At 40.3% G+C, this 18,909-nt stretch overlaps 1 protein-coding gene across 3 annotated transcripts; it reads left to right on the top strand.

Moving 5' to 3' along the window:
• Window positions 1-1,565: 1,565 nt before the first annotated feature.
• LOC124043996 (ELL-associated factor 2-like) lies at window positions 1,566-10,457 on the top strand. 3 transcript variants are annotated; one of them, XM_046363233.1, is made up of 6 exons: window positions 1,566-1,763; window positions 2,202-2,296; window positions 2,384-2,520; window positions 2,719-2,891; window positions 3,370-3,639; window positions 8,849-10,457. In XM_046363233.1, exons 1-6 carry the CDS (start codon window positions 1,661-1,663, stop codon window positions 8,896-8,898), a joined length of 828 nt encoding a protein of 275 aa, XP_046219189.1. In that variant the 5' UTR covers window positions 1,566-1,660; the 3' UTR covers window positions 8,899-10,457. The 3 variants fall into 3 exon arrangements, with proteins under 3 accessions (XP_046219189.1, XP_046219191.1, XP_046219190.1); XM_046363235.1 differs by lacking the exon at window positions 8,849-10,457 and adding an exon at window positions 7,279-7,301; XM_046363234.1 differs by lacking the exon at window positions 8,849-10,457 and adding an exon at window positions 5,115-5,423.
• Window positions 10,458-18,909: the final 8,452 nt, after the last annotated feature.

Below are 18,909 nucleotides of genomic sequence, written 5' to 3'. Positions count from 1 at the left end.
CCTAGGTTCTGGAGGCTCGGCAGGCCAGGAAGTAACAGGTGGCACGAGACGTAGACTCTGGAACTGTCCAGAGAGGTCGGAAACCTGAGCGGCCAGGTTCTCCACGGCATGGCGAGCAGCAGACAATTCCTGCTCGTGTCTGCCGAGCATAGCTCCTTGGATCTTGACGGCAGTGTAACGAGCGTCTGAAGTCGCTGGGTCCATTCCTTGGTCGGTTCCTTCTGTCATGCAGGTGATAGAGGACCCAAAAGCGACTTAATAGAAACAGAGTTTATTCAAGTCCAAACAGGGAATAACAGAAATCCTCTAGTCTGTAGAGGGGAATAACAAGAGAAGCGGCCACAGACTGCAGGTCGCTTCGGGTAGGCGCAGGCCGTAGTTGACAGAGACACCTGCTCACACGCAGCATCTGATGAAGGCAAAAAACACGACAGGACAGGGCGAGACACAATCACAGCAAAAACACGACAGGACAGGGCGATACGCAATCACAGCATGGTGAATACTAAACAAGGAACCGACGGGACAGGAACGGAACACAAAGGAATAAATAGGGACTCTAATCAGGGGAAAGGATCGGGAACAGGTGTGGGAAGACTAAATGATGATTAGGGGAATAGGAACAGCTGGGAGCAGGAACGGAACGATAGAGAGAAGAGAGAGCGAGAGAGTGAGAGAGGGAGGGGGAGAGAGAGGGATAGAAGGAGGGAAAGAACCAAATAAGACCAGCAGAGGGAAACGAATAGAATGGGGAGCACAGGGACAAGACATGATAATAAATGACAAACATGACAGAATGTGACAATATGAAACATTTCATTTTCGTAAAAATCTATTTTATATTGAAGGAGTGTCTTTGATTTGACGGACTGCACATGTGCGGTTAGGCACGAGACGACCGTTAGACTTTTAATTTGTTATTATTATGAATAAAACAAACACAAAAACAGAAATATACAAAAAAATTGTACATAAAACTAACAGTATTACATATCAAGATACATTTTCAATTTGTATTAAAGTTTTATGGTGCGTATTGCTTTTTTGTTTTTACATTTACTGATCATTTCAAAATAATATTTCAATTCTATCTTCAATAATGTGAAGAGGGTTTTGTTCTCCTCCCACTTCATTTTATGGATAAAGAATAAACAAATGAACTGTGAATGTTAAATCACCGTCCATATCATTTGGATCAAAATAAAACAAAATATCAGTCTCTCCAATGAACATTAATAGTAGTTTATTTTAAAATAAAATCTTCTAACTCACAAAAAATCTTCTGACACAAGAACGAACTGATGACGTGTTTCTGCGCATGAGCTTAGCTAGCCAAAGTTGCCATGACATCGCCTATAAGTGTGATCGGGGATTTCTATTGGAGAAGCAGTTTTAGTCTATCTTCATACTGTACTGTACTGTTTTATGAAAACCCATGTCATGTGACATTAGCACGGAAACTACTTCCGCCTGGAATTATCCAATTGTTGATTGACAAGTCTTTGAACGAATCAAAAACGCAAATAGACCAGTCTGACCAATCACAACGAAGAAAGGGCAGAATTGTATCTCTGAAGTCTATAATTCAGTCATAGATGGTATCGAATGGAGGTGGAAAGTTTAATGTTTGTTAACATATGGTTGAAACCTTTATTAGAATATGAATGGAATAACATACTCAAACTTTGATAATATCGAACATGTTTTGAAATTAGGCGAAACATTTGAGAAACAACCAAAAGGCGCTTACCACACGGTGAGATGTAAGTGGCATTTTGATCATACTTGCTAGCTAGCTTGCTATGATAATAATAGCTAGCTAGTTAACGTTAATCCCCAAAACATATGATTCAAATTAAATAGCTAGCTACTTCGTCTAAATCGATGTCACTTTATTAAAAGTGATCTAGTGGTCCATTTAGAGTCCTTAGTTTAAACCGTACTATTACATGTTTGTACTTTTAATTGGGCTTTTGGCTAGCCGCACTTGCTTCTGGCATCCATTGATTCGTTTGAGTAGCTACAACAATAGTGGTGGCCTTGTGGCTCCATCTGTTGATGAACAATGGTAACTTCAACTTCATTTTATCAGAATGGACCAAACCAATGATGTTTTTGTGCGTAGCCTTCAGTCTGCCCATATGCTTTGCTGTGTAATTCAGTAGTTTGGAGCTCAGACTGTTCTTATCTCTTTGATCCAGATGACTTTAAACCAGCCTCCATTGACACCGCCTGTGTGGGGGAGCTGGAGGTGGGAAAGGGAGAACAAGTTGCTATCACACTGCCCAATCTGGAGGTAAGAATTAAGCACGTAAATTATCCCCTCCTTTAATCTTTATATCCAGTGATCAACTGATTACCTTGATTTTCCTCTTTAACCTAGGGATCCACTGCCCCTGTAACAGTCTTCAAAGGATCCAAGAGGCCTTATATGAAGGAATGTATTCTCATCGTAAACCACGATACTGGAGAGTACCGTCTGGAGAAACTCAACAGCAACATTGCTGTTAAGAAGACCAGGTGGGTGGACAGACTACGGTCAACTTGTTTATTTGGGCAAACTGTAGCAAAACATTTTTGCAATGGAGAAACAATAAGCATTTCTTATTGGACACTAACTCTCCATTTTGAACTGCTTCCTATCTAGATTATATTGTCATTCTGATTTGCATTACATATTTAGTTGTTAACTATAATCGTGTGTGTGTTTGTTGTCAGGGCTGAAGGCAGCAGTAAGATCCAGTCTCGTATAGAGCAGCAGACCAGTCGTCTGAGCCAGCAGATGAAGACTAGTGGTAATGGTAGCAGCAGCAAGACCCCAGCAGGCTCCAAGAGCTCTCCTCCCAAAGAGAATATGTCCCCTGCCTCCCCCATGGATGACATTGAGAGAGGTATGTAGACCACAAGTAGAGCATCGTGTGTAAAAGCTATCTCAAACCATCTACACTGAACAAAAATATAAGTCCATTTACACATGTAAAGTGTTGGTCCCATGTTCAATGAGCTGAAATCAAATATTCCAGTAATTTGACATTTGTGCTGGGGACAAGTGTGAAATCCATAGATTAGGGCATCATTTATTTATTTTGATTGACAGATTTCCTGATATGACCTGACCAGTAAAATCTTTGAAATTGTTGCATGTTGGGTTTTATGTTTTTGTTCTGTATATTTGTACAAATTCTAGTCCATGGTCACATAAATTAAGCAATTGCTATGTTTGTAAATCCTCTTGCGTTGTGATTCAAGGTCAGAGGTGACATCATTGTTTTCTCTGTGTCTCTGTGTGTGTGTGTGTGTGTGTGTGTGTGTGTGTGTGTGTGTGTGTGTGTGTGTGTGTGTGTGTGTGTGTGTGTGTGTGTGCTACAGAGCTAATGGCAGAGGCGCGGGTCATGGACCAGATGAGTAGTGGGGACTCGTCCTCAGACTCCCACAGCTCCTCATCCTCCAGTAGTGGGGACAGTTCCAGCGGTAGTGACTCTGAGGATGAGTCCCGGCACCCCCCTCCCCCTAGACCCCCTGGGGGTCCCCCCACAGGGCCACCACCCCACCAGGGCATGCCTGCCTTCACCACTGTCACCACCGCCACCTCCCCACCATCACCAACTCGCAGTGGAGGACACCTATTGAGCACACTAAGTAAGTTCATCCCTATATCTTCCCGTCTCTCTCACTCTCACTTACTCTCTGTGTCAGTCTATCTCCTCTCCTGTAAAACTCTAATAGTTCACTTAATTTCACTTTGTGACAAAACAATCATTATACCATCTAAACCGCTCTGAAATATAATTTAAATAACCCAAAATATTGTGTTTGAAGCTGGTGTACAAAACAGAAAGTAAAAGAAACTTAAGAACAGGAAGCATAGCATCTTAGACTTACTTTCAATGAGAGTTTGGTTGGTCGCCCAAAAAGTTACACATCGCAGCTTTTAAATACTTGTATAGAACCATTTTATATTTGCATTGCCATATCAGAATTTATTTTTGCATTACTGTGGATGTAAGCTAGGGTTGGGCGATGTCTGGAATGACACATCGTCTCATCGACCTGTCCAAACATTGTTGATATACGATTGTATTGTCTATTTATTTATTTTTCCCAGGGCTGGGGGAGCGTGTAGTTGTGTTGCCTAGCAATGCAGTAAATGATCTGTAATGAAGCCTCTGTCATGCACAAATCACCCGTTTTAGAGTATAATCATTAGACTTCGATGTGGAAATCATCTTACCAATATTGTATTTTCTTGTGTGCAAATACATTTGATAAATATAAACCAATCATATGGTGGTATGTGGTACTGATAACTTTGAATGGTGATTTGGAACTAAACATTTTAGGCCTACAGTGCGATACGAAACACTTTCAATGGTGATTTTGGACAATTTTGACTGAGATCAATTGGGCATGTTCACTATAGAAGAAATCAATGGGCAGTCTACTTGGGAGAGCTAAGCAAACAGTCACACTAAGTGCACAACAACGGGCCAGCGCAGAACTCACATCCTACCTACAGTACTTTGCAAAAGTATTCATCCCCCCTGGGAATTTTTCCTATTTTGTTGCATTGCAACCTGTATTTTAAACAGATTTATATTGGTGAAGTGAAATGAAAAAAATTACTTGTTAAAAAAAACACACAAAAAAATTCCAAACGGAAAAGTGGTGTGTGCATATGTATTCACCCCCTTTGCTATGAAGCCCGTAAATAAGATCTGGTGCAACCAATTACCTTCTGAAGTCACACAGATTGCACACAGGTGGACTTTAACAAATTAAGTGTCACATGATCTGTCACCTGATTTCAGTATATGTACACCTGTTCTGAAAAGCCCCAGGGTCTGCAACACCACTAAGCAAAGGGCACCACCAAGTAAGTGGCACCATGAAGACCAAGGACACGTCCAAACAGGTCAGGGACACAGTTGTGGAGAAGTACATGTCAGGGTTGGGTTGTAAAATAAATATCCAAAGCTTTGAACATCCCACGGAGCACCATTTAAATGATGGATGGTTTTCATTGGCAGGGACTGGGGAACTTCTCAGAATTGAAGGAATGATGGATGGTGCTAAATACAGGGAAAATCTTGAGGGGAAACCTGTTTGTCTTCCAGAGATTTGAGACTGGGACGGAGGTTCACCTTCCAGCAGGACAATGACCCTAAGCATACTGCTAAAGCAACACTCAAGTGTTTTAAGGGGAAACATTTAAATGTCTTGGAATGGCCTAGTCAAAGCCCAGACCTCAATCCAATTGAGAATCTGTGGTGTGACTTAAATATTTCTGTACACCAGCGGAGCCCATCCAACTTGAAGGAGCTGAAGCAGTTTTGCCTTGACGACTGGGCAAAAATCCCAGTGGCTAGATGTGCAAAGCTTATAGAGACATACCCCAAGAGACTTGCAGCTGTAATTTCTGCAAAAGGTGGCTCTACAAAGTATTGACTTTGGGGGGGATGAATAGTTATGCACGCTCAAGTTCTGTTTTATCTTTTTGTCTTATTTCTTATTTGTTTCACAAGAAAAACATATTTTGTATCTTCAAAGTGGTAGGCATGTTGTGTAAATAAAAGGATACAACCCCCCCAAAAAAATGTGTGCCTTAAAATTACTTATTTGCAGTGTCATTTTATGGGGTAATTTAATATGTATTTAGTCATGTGTAGCCTATCCAAAGGGGGGTTAGAATTTTTGTTTTGTTTTTTGTTGTTGTTCCTGCTTACCGAAAGTGCTGCTTATGTAATGCCAGTTGCGCAATTCAAGGACGTGAATAAACACTTCCACAATAACAGAAATATTCATTTTTAAGTTTAACTTGTACAGGTAACGTGTACTTCATTGGTTTGCATGGTGTTTCCGGCTCCACACAATTTGTTTTTCCTGAAGCTTTGGTCAGCTGGAGGCCAGAAAATTAAGGTTTCTTTTAACTTCCCATTTGATTATTCTATCTGGCAATTGTTGGTTCTCTCTCTCATTATTACCATAGCATGTTTTTATGTAGGCTATTCACCAACAACAACAACTTTCTGAGATCGAACTCTGTTACTGGCCTCCTAGATTCGTTTGAAAGTTGATCATGACATTTTGCGCAGCTTTTGGCACATTGTAGACCTACTCTTGCATTATGTGAATAGTAGGCTAAGCCTACCTACCTACCACATATTTATTGAAAAAGGCTATGGCAAATTGGAGTAGGTAGGTAATTTGGCATGTCTGTAAAAAAAAAATATATATATATATACACCTACTCATTCAAGGGATTTTCTTTATTTTAAAATCTTCTACATTGTAGAATAATAATGAAGACTTCAAAACTATGAAATAACGCATGTAATCAATCATGTAGTAACCAAAAAAAGTGTTAAACAAATCAAATATATGTAAGATTCTTCAAAGTAGCCACCTTTTGCCTTGATGACAACGTTGCACACTCTTTGCATTTTCTAAACAAGTTTCATGCACCTGGAATGCATTTCAATTAACAGGTGTGCCTTGTTAAAGGTGAATTTGTTGCATTTCTTTCCTTAATGCATTTGAGACTATCAGTTGTGTTGTGACATGGTAGGGGTGGTATACAGAAGATAGCCCTATTTGGTAAAAGACCAAGTCCATGACATGGCAAGAACAGCTCAAATAAGCAAAGAGAAATGACAGTCCATCATTACTTTAAGACTGACATGAAGGTCAGTCAATCTGGAAAATTTCAAGAACTTTGAAAGTTTCTTCAAGTGCAGTTGCAAAACCCATCAAGTGCACTGATGAAAATGGCTCTCATGAGGAGCACCACAGGAAAGGAAAACCCAGAGTTACCTCTGCTGCAGAGGATAAGTTAATTAAGAGTTACCAGCCTCAGAAATTGCAGACCAAATAAATGCTTCACAGAGTTCAAGTAACAGACACATCTCAACATTGACTGTTCTGAGGAGACTGTGAATCAGGCCTTCATGATCGAATTGTTGCAAAGAAACCACTACTAAATTACACCAATAATAAGAAGAGACTTGCTTGGGCCAAAAACGCGAGCAATGAACATTAAACCGGTGAGAATTGAGATTTTCGGTTCCAACCGCAGAGTAGGTGATTGGACGACCTCTGCCTGTGTGGTTTCTACCGTGAAGCATGGAGAAGGTGGTGTGGGGGTGCTTTGCTGGTGACACTGTCTGTGATTTATTTAGAATTCAAGGCACACTTAACCGGCATGGCTACCACAGCATTCTGCAGCGATACGCCATCCCATCTGGTTTGGGCTTATTCCCACTATCATTTGTTTTTCAACAGGACAATGACGACCAAAAACTGTGTAAGGGCTATTTGACCAAGAATGAGAGTGATGGAGTGCTGCATCAGATGACCTGGCCTCCACAATCACCCGACCTCAACCTAATTGAGATGGTTTGGGATAAGTTGGACCGCAGAGTGAAGGAAAAGCAGCCAACAAGTGCTCAGCATATGTGGGAACTCCTTCAAGACTGTTGGAAAAGCATTCCTCATGAAGCTGATTGAGAGAATGCCATGTGTGCGAATCTGTCAAGGCAAAGGGTGGCTACTTTGAAGATTCTTACATGGAACCCAGACCGGCTGCGCGCGTGTACCATCGTGCATAAATGTATTTTGTCCTCCTACATCAAACGCGATCACGACACGCAGGTTAAAATATTTTTAAAACTCTGAACCAATGACATTCAATTGGGGACAGGTCGAAAAGCATTAAACATGTATGTCAATTTAGCTAGTTAGGTTGCACTTGCTAGCTAATTTGTCCTATTTAGCTAGCTTGCTGTTGCTAGCTAATTTGTCCTGGGATATAAATATTGAGTTGTTATTTTACCTGAAATGCACAAGGTCTTCCACTCCGACAATTAATCCACACACGAAACGGCCAACTGAATCGTTTCTAGTCATCTCTCCTCCTTCCAGGCTTTTTCATCTTTGAACTTATATGGTGATTGGCATCTACACTTTTACCATGACAACCGGCAAAACATTCTTTCAATCTTTCAAACCGGCAAAACAGTCTTTCAATCACCCACGTGGGTATAACCAATGAGGAGATGGCACGTGGGTACCTGCTTCTATAAACCAGGAGATGGGAGAGGCAGGACTTTCAGCGCGATCTGCGTCAGAAATAGGAAGGAGTTATATTTTAGCCCTTGGCACCGCAGACACTCGTTGGCGTGTGCGAGCAGTGTGGGTGCAATAATTGAATAACATGGATTTCTAAATTTATTTTGCGGCCCACGCGACGTGTCCCGTCTGGTCAGCGTGTTAAATATATTTTGATTTGTTGAACACTTTTGGTTAAATGATTCCATAGGTGTTATTTCATAGTTTTGATGGTTTCACTATTATTCTATGATGTAGAAAGTAGTCAAAAATAAAGAGAACCTTTGAATGAGTAGGTGTGTTAACTTTTTACGTGTGTGTGTGTATACACTACCGTTCAACAGTTTAGGGTCATTTCCTAGTTTTAGAAAGAAAAGCAAAAATGTTGTCCATTTAAAATAACATCAAATTGATCAGAAATACAGTGTAGACATTGTTAATGTTGTAAATGTCTATGTTGTCTACGTCTCACAAGTCCTCAACTGGTAGCTTCATTAAATAGTACCCGCAAAACACCAGTCGCAATGTCAACAGTGAAGAGGCGACTCTAGGATGCTGGCTTTCGAGGCAGAGTTTCTCTTTCCAGTGCCTGATAGGGCTTTTTCTTTTTAACTCTGCCTAGAAGGCCAGCATCCCGGAGTCGCCTCTTCATTGTTGACGTTGCGACTGGTGTTTTGCGTATACTATTTAATGCACCACTTGAACTCTATGGATTTATAACTTTCCCACTTCCATCTTTTTGCAGAGAATGACCTGCAATTAAGTGAGTCTGGCAGTGAAAGTGACGATGACTGACCAGTGAGTGACCACTATAATGCTGTGGGTGTGTTCAAGATGTCAGTCTGTGGACAGCTGCACTGACCTCCAGATGGATGGGCGTCCTTTACAGTCACAACAGAAGTGGAATAAGAAGATGGAATATGGATGTGATCTTCTTAATGCCAAACAAGACTGCACCCCTACACCTCCGGAAGCAACACCGCTCCGCACCCCACCAGCATTTCAGTTTTAATGTGTCTTAATTCTATCAATAGTCGAACTTGTCTGTCTGTTAGTGCCTTTTTGACAGACATGGGCCAATAGTTGTGATCAATTCTCTTATCTACACATTTGAACTGGATTATTTTCACTGTACATTTTAGTATTTACTAGTTACTACTAGTTTAGTGTTACTACTAGTTGGCCAAAGTGAACTGGGAACCATACTCCTGATTTGAACAGACAAGGTACTGTTCTTATCAAGGATAGCGTCAGTGTTTTATTAGTTGTGGTACTTAGCCTTTCTGCTGTGAAATAATTACTCTTAAAATATAGGGAATAGGTTGAAGCAATCATATCATTTAGTTTATTAGGAATTATCTTCAAGTTACTTTTTTTGTTTAATATATTTGGCCTAGCAACATATCAAGGTGGGTGGTATTTGAGGAAACTATTGCACTACTTGAAATGGATTGATTTAGCCTAGTGTGGGGTACACGCAACTTAAAGATTTTGCTCAGTGTTGCTACTTAATGTATTTGAAAGATTACTTGGCTTTGTAGCTTTAAACCTTCAATACTTGAATCTGACTTATGATTATTTACATTTAATATATTTACTCAAAGACCAACAGCTTATTATATTCTATGGGCATCAGAGCAATGGGAGTGTAGGTAAACCCCTAGTGCCTGTTGCCAGTGAGTTTTCAGAGCTGTAATTAGAACTGCTTTTCCATTCACTACGATCTCTTCTGTTGCTATTGTTACAGGGGTGAGTCTCAAGTGCTTCGCTGATTTGATTCATTGACTCGTTCTAAAAAATGCATTGGAGAAGAAGGCTTGAGGGTATTAAGCTTGGATCTTCTCCATTGAATTTTAAGAAAGAGGTGATTCATCAAGGAATTCATGAGACATGTGAGGAATCCAGGAACGACTTCTGAGAAAGAGCCCAGGTCATATCTCGTATCTTGTTAGAACATATGGTGCGTCGCGATCTCTCCTTTCTCCCGAAGTGTGCACTTGTTCAATTCCCTTCATGGATTCGAAAGGAAATCACTGGCATATGGAATCTCTACCTTGCCCATGCCTCCACCAATCCAATGACTTTATATTTGTGGGGAGTTGTGAATGAGAGCACACTTCAGGAGAAAGGAGAGATTTATTGGGATGTAACAACCATGACCTCTCATAACAAACTCGGGCAACTGGGAAAGAAGGGCAGAAAGTGAGGAAACAGCCTCTGACTGGATGAATAATGAAAAATTGTAATAATAATAATAGTAATATGTTGGAAGAATTTTGGATTCAGTAGGTGGTCATGAATAAGTAGCTATTTTGACTTTTTTTCTTTTTTGATAAATAAAACGTTAAATTGTTTGTCAGCGTTTGTGTTAGGTCTCTTTTATTTATCTTGTTGGAATACTTCGTTATGCACTATTCTCTTACTCAAGTTGGGGGGGGGGCCCAACTGCTATGCAATACTAATGTAATTAAAAAACTTTGCAAATTAGAAATTCTGCCAGTGATATTCCTAGATGTAAATTGAAATATTACCAAATATAGAAACATATTGTGATTTGCTATCAGAGGGATACATTTGGCAAGGCCCCATCTTTTTTAGATACCCCTACACAAGGTAGAACAAAACAACCATGTTTTTTTTCACATCTCGGTCTCCCGTTTATGAAATGGATGTTTGTGTAAAAAATATTTTTCTGCAGAAGTGGTTAAATACCCCCCTAAACTCTAAAAGTACAGAATAATGTCTGGCTTGGGGTGGGCCACAAATGAATTTAACCCAATATTGCAAGCTCTGACATTGCTAAAATGTGGAATACAAGTAGTCAGTTGTCTACCCTATATACACAAACAAACATCATTAGGATATTGACACAATAATTTTCAATCCCAATGATAACTAACAATCAATAGCTTTGACCAATCCCTGAGGTTTGTAAGACCATGGGTTTAATAATAATTAGGCAAAGACAGCTTATGCAAAAGGTCAGTACAGTTTATTCACGAGAACGTTCTGAAGTCCATAATACAAAGACATCCATTTTTATACCTTGCTCCTTACTTACGCACATACTTCCACACAAACAGTAGATATCCTACGCACATACACACGAACAGCAGGTGAGTTGTATCCTTCTCCAGAGTTCTCACCACTGTGTATCACTACCCAGCCGACAGTTCCATTCCCCTGAGATTAGAGAAACCTTGAGAAGTACTCCCTGTCCTATCATACGTTTCTCTGAGTTCTAGCCAGGTCGGGTCAAACAGTTGAATTGTTCCTCGGTATTTTCTTAGGCACACACTGTCTCGCCTATACTTCTAAATGGTAAGTCTTAACCTGTCCTATGCACACACAATCATAAGAATTATAGTCTTATGATTCAAATACATTTCACTCCATTATACAGTGACAGGGTAGAATACTTTTAGTCATTATCTTAACATTACCTTAAACATATAAATCATATTAATTTCTATTATATCTTCCTACATCTTGGAAATATAGACATGTAAACACAGAGATACAATAGGTGGAATTTAACCAAATTTGATCACATTCGATCCAAACACAAATAAATGGGCTATACATAGGCTACATTACATTACCACTTTGTTTACCCTGGCAAGAGCGACAGAGCGCATTGGCTGTAACCTATGTATAGCAGTGGTTATCATTAGCTCAGTTGAGCAGACTGAGAAATCATCTTGTTTTCTTCACATACATTTCTGAAAAGGGTTCTTGCTTCTGTATGTCAGGAGTGATGTGTTGTCAGGTTTGCTATATAAATATAGTTACAGTTCATATAAGGGAATAAATTCATTAGGCCCTAATCTATGGATTTCACATGACTAGGAGTACAGGTATGCATCTGTTGGTCACAGATACCTGAAGACAAAATAAAGGTAGGTTTGTGAATCAGAAAACCAGTCAGTATCTTGTGTGACCACCATTTGCCTCATGCAGAACGACACATCTCCTTCACATTGAGTTGATCAGGCTGTTGATTGGGGCCTGAATCTTGTCCCACTCCTCTTCGATGGCTGTGCAAAGTTGCTGAATATTGGTGGGAAATGGAACATGCTGTCGTACATGTCGATCCAGAGCATCCCAAACATACTCAATGGGTGACATGTCTGGTGAGTATGCAGGCCATGAAAGAACTGGGACATTTCATGTTTGCGTTGTTCAGATCCTTGCGACATGGGACCGTGCATCATGAGGTGATGGCGGCAGATGAATGGCATGACAATGGGCCTCAGGATCTTGTCACGGTATCTCTGTGCATTTAAATTGCCATTGAATAAAACGCAATTATGTTTGCTTACCGTTGTGTATGGCTTCCCATACAATAACCCCACTGCCACCATGGGGCACTCTGTTCACAATGTTTAAATCAGCAAATCGCTCATCCACACAATGCCATACACGCTGACTGCCATCTGCCCGGTACAGTTGAAACTGGGATTAATCCTGTAAGAGCACAGTTCTGGCAATCGAAGGTGAGCATTGGCCCACTGAATTCGGTTACGACCCAAACTGCAGTCAGGTCAAGCACGCAGATGAGCTTCTCTGGGACGTTTTCTGACAGTTTGTGCAGAAATAATTTGGATGTGCAAACCCACACTTTCATCAACTGTCATGGAGGATGGTCTCAGCTAATCTCGCAGGTGAAGAAGCCGGATACAGAAGTCCTGGGCTGGTGTGGTTACACGTGGTCTGCAGCTGTGAGGCCTGTTGGTCGTATGGCCAAATTCTCTAAAATGACGTTGCAGAAATTAACATTAAATTCTTTGGCAACAGCTCTGGTGGACATTCATTCAGTCAACATGCCAATTGCATGCTCCCTCAAATCTTGAGCCATCTGTGGCATTGTGCTGAGTGACAAAACTGCTCATTTTAGAGTGGCTTTTTATTGTCCTCAGCACAAGGTACACCAGTGTAATGATAATGCTGTTTAATCAGCTTCTTGACATGCCACACCTGTCAGGTGGATGAATTATCTTGGCAAATTAAAAATGCTCACTAATAGCGATCTAAACTAATTTGTTCACAACATCTGAGAGAAATGTGCTTTTTGTGTATATATTATTATATATATGTGCGTGTAATCAGTGATGTTGTTAATACAACCCACGCAAAATAATATAGTTGTTTTTGAAGTTCTTTCCAATGTTTTAAGGGTTTATGAAAAGTTTATTTCCATCCTGACTTTTACATAAGTCCTTTGTATTGGTGTAGACTTGACGGACCAGATGGGACTCATTCCCTCCCACACCAAAAGGAGAAACCAATGTTTTCTCTGGTGGGCACAACCTAACTGGCACCCCTATAAATAATAACCTCAAGTCAAAACCGTTACTGTGTGTGTGTGTGTGTGTGTGTGTGTGTGTGTGTGTGTGTGTGTGTGTGTGTGTGTGTGTGTGTGTGTGTGTGTGTGTGTGTGTGTGTGTGTGTGTGTGTGTGTGTGTGTGTGTGTGTGTGTGTGTGTGTGTGTGTGTGTGTGTGTGTGTGTGTGTGTGTGTGTGTGTGTGTGTGTGTAGGTAAGTAAAGAAATAAAACAACAGTAAAAAGACATTTGAAAAAAGAGTAGTCAGGCTTATTGAGGAAGTATGTACATGTAGGTATCATTAAAGTGACTATGCATATATGATGAACAGAGAGTAGCAGAAGCATAAGAAGAGTGGTTGGCGGGTGGTGGGACACAATGTAGATAGCCCAGTTAGCCAATGTGCGGGAGCACTGGTTGGTCGGGCCATTTAAGTAGTATGTACATGAATGTATAGTTAAAGTGACTATGCATATAAGATAAACAGAGGGTAGCAGCAGTGTAAAAAAGGGGTTGGGGGGGGGCACACAATGCAAATAGTCCGGGTAACCATTTGGTTAGATGTTCAGGAGTCTTATGGCTTGGGGGTAAAAACTGTTGAGAAGCCTTTTTGTCCTAGACTTGGCAATCCGGTACCGCTTGCCATGCGGTAGTAGAGAGAAAAGTCTATGACTGGGGTTGCTGGGGTCTTTGACAATTTTTAGGGCCTTTCTCTGACACCGCCTGGTGTAGAGGTCCTGGATGGCAGGCAGCTTTGCCCCAGTGATGTACTGGGCCATACGCACTACCCTCTACCCGCCTTGCGGTCGGAGCCCGAGCAATTGTCGTACCAGGCAGTGATGCAACCGGTCAGGATGCTCTCGATGTTGCAGCTGTAGAACCTTTTGAGGATCTCAGGACCCATGCCAAATATTTTTAGTTTCCTGAGGGGGAATAGGCTTTGTTGTGCCCTCTTCACGACTGTCTTGGTGTGTTTGGACAAATCTAGTTTGTTGTTGATGTGGACACCAAGGAATTTGAAGCTCTCAACCTGCTCCACTACAGCCCCATCAATGAGAATAGGAATGTGCTCGGTGCTCCTTTTCCTGTAGTCCACAATCATCAATTCAACTGCCTTTTAAAAACCATAGCTGATATGGCTGACTTGCTTAAATAAATATGGTTTCTACTGACTCCTTGTGGATTTGTGTAACTCTCATAATTCTTCAATAATAACAAATGCCAACATGAGTTTTGAACCATACACAAACATTATTACATTTATGTTCAGTAAATTCATGAGGTCTGTTCTTATATAATTAACACTTACAGTATCTCTAAGTATAAGCAAGTGCAAGCAAATGAGCTGCGACGAGGTAGGTCTTCCTTCAGCACTTTCAAAATGGACACCGACAGAAATTCAGATAGGAATTAGTTCAGATAAATTCATCAAGATGTTGAGAACTTAACTTGACTCTTATTTAAGTCACCACAGAGCGAGAGAGAGATGCGGTTAATTTACCTTTTGAATCATTTTATTTGCTCTACAGTGCCTTCGGAAAGCATTCAGACCTCGACTTTTTCAAAAAAAACAATTTAGGTTACAGCCTTATTTTAAAGTTTTCCTCATCAATCTACACACAACACCCCATAATGACAAAGTAGAAACAGGTTTTAAGACATTTTTGCTCATTTATATTTTTAAAAAACTCTGAAATATCACATTTAGATTAGTATTCAGACACTTTACTCAGTACTTTGTTGAATAAACTTTCGCAGCGATTACAGCCTCGAGTCTTCTTGGATATGATGCTACAAGCTTGGCACACCTATATTTGGGGAGTTTATCCCATTCTTCTCTGCAGATCCTCTCAAGGTCTGTTAGATTGGATGGGGAGTGTTGTTCCACTGCTATTTTCAGGTCTCTCTAGCTATTGGTGAACTTAATTACTTTTCATCCTGTATGGAATGGAGATCCGATCACACTTGTATATTCAGTTTTATCCAGAGATATACATGCACTTTCACTATTCAATATTTTATTTAGTTCAAAACCAGGGTAGAGTTTTGGTTTGTCGATATCACTCACACCAAACAATTATACAGTATACCACTAATCAGAGTTAGAGAGTGACTATGTTTGACTGTTCTCCTCTCTTCTGTCCTCTCCCTCCATCACTTCTTTCTCCTCGTTTCTCTCTGTTCTAGACCCTGTTCCACCTGTGTCACTGTGCCATGTCCTATGACCAGACAGTGTTCCCGGAGCCTCATGCCTCCCTGCCAGAGCGCTGGCTCCGTGGGGGCCGGGGGGAAGACAAGAAGAACCAGAACCCCTTCGGCTCTGTGCCCTTCGATTTCGGGATCCGGGCCTGCCTGGGCCGGAGAGTGGCCAAGCTGGAGATGTACCTCGTCCTTTCAAGGGTAAGAATTACAGACCTGTTCTGTAGCTGTATAGTACTATTATAGCCTCAGCTACCCCTGCAGTAGCTAACCTTCATCAAACAGCATTCTTCTGTTATGTAGGACTGTTATAGTAGCTTGGGATGCTGACCACTTGTTAAAAAGCTAGATGTTCTGCATCTGATAATGGTCAGGGGTCAATACAGCATCCTCTGGCTATAATACATTTCCTACACCAATTTTCCCATTTCATTTGACAGTGACGCTAGAGGGTTGAAAGGTTAAAGCTACAGTAAGTTTAACCTACTTTTTACCCCCAAAACCAGGACATTGAGTAAGTTAGTTAGTTAGTGTTTCTCTAGTCTGTAGTAACAGTCTTGTAGAATCTGGTTCAACTTGTTGTGGTGTTCCTCTGTTAGCTTTGGCATTGGAAGGAAAACATGGCAGACCAGACCTTCACCTTTGGTCTGATTCATCCCATCTGGGGACATGGTGATACCATGAATGTTTGTCGGCAAGGAATATGTAATCATTAATTTGACTTAGATTGTTGGAAGGAAGGAGTTGTACTTTCAAAACTCCAGCCTTTAAGATCCTGTATATGTTTTATTGATTCAGAGACACAGTTGAATAAAAGGATAAAACAATGACTTTCACGTCATCTATTTACTGTAAATATTTCAACTGTCACAACACATTGTGATAAAACATTGTCATTCATATTTCTTGGTTATTGTGCAATTCATGAGTTTTTGTTCCTTTTATCTATTATGTGCAGTATGTATCTTTCCATTGAACACGTGGATAGCTGATATTCTCTGACGAGGACAATAACATACTAATGTCAACATGTTTTCCTCTCTCTGTCCTCCCAGTTGATAAAACACTATGAAATACTCGCAGATCCTGCCGGAGCCACAGTTAAGCCAATCACAAGATCCCTTCTTGTCCCTGCTACCCCAATCAACATGCAGTTTATTAATAGGACAGTCCAGTAGCAAGAGGAACCAATGGCAACAGAAGGAATTTCCCTATGAACCACATTAGTATCACAGATGGTATATTATATTGACAAGATAGACAAGTGACCGCTGGGACAATGGAAATAAATGTCCTCAAAGATGGAGGAAGCCAGATCAGGTGAGGCCATTCTAGTCAACGAAAGGTCAAATAGTGTGAACAACAGGCCAAATAGATAGATAGAGGACTCATCTTTGTATCTGTGCTATTATATATTTTTTTACATTTTTAACTTGTATTTATTTAAAAAACTTTTATCAATAGTTTTCAGTTTTTTGTAGAGTGACAAATGGTGAATGACTGTCGTTATGCATGCCAATGCTTGACAAGATGGATGAATGTAGAATAATGTGTATCGTGCTCGATTTATAGAAATGTTGAAATATGTGGAATTTGTCATTTTGCATTTAGTGTTTGGTTTTCACTGCAAAACTTCTGAATATGTTTTCCATCACCTCTGTCTATTTGCAATGGAACTGAGTCAACAGGCGCATGATCGGATCGTTTGTATTAATTTGACCTATTATTACCATAGACCACTCTCTTCTCATAGGCCATAGAGCGTAATAATAATAATGAGTAGCCTGGCGTTAATGATTATTTTATTATTAATAGTCAGTATGGCTATTCCCAGAAATTATGCACCTTATTGACTAGTATTTGTCACTGCTTGAATACTGCAATACGGGTTGGATTTCATTGCATTTGACAGAAGGCCTGCATTTATGAGAGATTATGCTTAAAGTAACTATCCAGTAAAAATCTCACTTTTAAAAGTTCATATTCTGTTAACTCATACTCAAATAATGTTGTCCTATCCTATACTGGTACTTGTGGCCAAAGCCTACATTGTAGAAATAAACACTTCAAAAACCCCACCTCAAACCTATATCTCAAACAGGCATTTAAAAATGCTTACTATATCCTGATGAGGATGAGCTGGCCAATCAGCGGTCGACTTGTATCCAACGGACATCCACCGGATGTGTACCAAACTCACTAAAAGTGGCAGTAATAAAGCCTCTCTTGAAAAAGCCAAACCTTGATCCAGAAAATATAAAAAACTATCGGCCTATATTGAATCTTCCATTCCTCTCAAATTTTTTAGAAAAGGCTGTTGCGCAGCAACTCACTGCCTTCCCGAAGACAAACAATGTATACGAAATGCTTCAGTCTGGTTTTAGAACCCATCATAGCACTGAGACTGCACTTGTGAACGTGGTAAATTACCTTTTAATGGCATCAGACCGAGGCTCTGCATCTGTCCTCGTGCTCCTAGACCTTAGTGCTGCTTTTGATACCATCGATCACCACATTCTTTTGGAGAGATTGGAAACCCAAATTGGTCTACACGGACAAGTTCTGGCCTGGTTTAGATCTTATCCATCGGAAAGATATCAGTTTGTCTCTGTGAATGGTTTGTCTTCTGACAAATCAACTGTAAATTTCGGTGTTCCTCAAGGTTCCGTTTTAGGACCACTATTGTTTTCACTATATATTTTATCTCTTTGGGATGTCATTCGAAAACATAATGTCACTGCTATGCGGATGACACACAGCTGTACATATCAATGAAACATGGTGAAGCCCCAAAATTGCCCTCGCTAGAAGCATGTGTTTCAGACATAAAGAAGTGGATGGCTGCAAACTTCTACTTTTAAACTCGGACAAAACAGAGATGCTTGTCCTATGTCCCAAGAAACAAAGAGATCTTCTGTTGAATCTGACAATTAATCTTAATGGTTGTACAGTCGTCTCAAATAAAACTGAAGGACCTCGGCGTTACTCTGGACCCTGATCTCTCTTTTGAAGAACATATCAAGACTGTTTCAAGGACAGCTTTTTTCCATCTACGTAACATTGCAAAAATCAGAAACTTTGTCAAAAAATGCAGAAAAATTAATCTGTGCTTTTGTCACTTCTAGGTTAGACTACTGCAATGCTCTACTTTCTGGCTACCCGGATAAAGCACTAAATAAATTTCAGTTAGTGCTAAATACGGTGCTGTTCCGGTGGATATATTATCGAATAGATATTTGAAAAACACCTTGAGGATTGATTATAAATAACGTTTGCCATGTTTC

The sequence above is a fragment of the Oncorhynchus gorbuscha genome, linkage group LG09 (assembly GCF_021184085.1).
Source record: "Oncorhynchus gorbuscha isolate QuinsamMale2020 ecotype Even-year linkage group LG09, OgorEven_v1.0, whole genome shotgun sequence".
Lineage (NCBI taxonomy): Eukaryota > Metazoa > Chordata > Actinopteri > Salmoniformes > Salmonidae > Oncorhynchus > Oncorhynchus gorbuscha.
This window is presented reverse-complemented; position numbering and strand designations above follow the sequence as displayed.

Bases quoted from the DNA above. Each gene is read 5' to 3' on its own strand.
- LOC124043996 (XM_046363233.1), top strand. From the start codon at position 1,661: ATGAATGGAATAACATACTCAAACTTTGATAATATCGAACATGTTTTG. The intron at 2,297-2,383 runs GTAAGAATTAAG...TCTTTAACCTAG, and splicing joins TCACACTGCCCAATCTGGAG to GGATCCACTGCCCCTGTAAC. The intron at 2,892-3,369 runs GTATGTAGACCA...TGTGTGCTACAG, and splicing joins CATGGATGACATTGAGAGAG to AGCTAATGGCAGAGGCGCGG.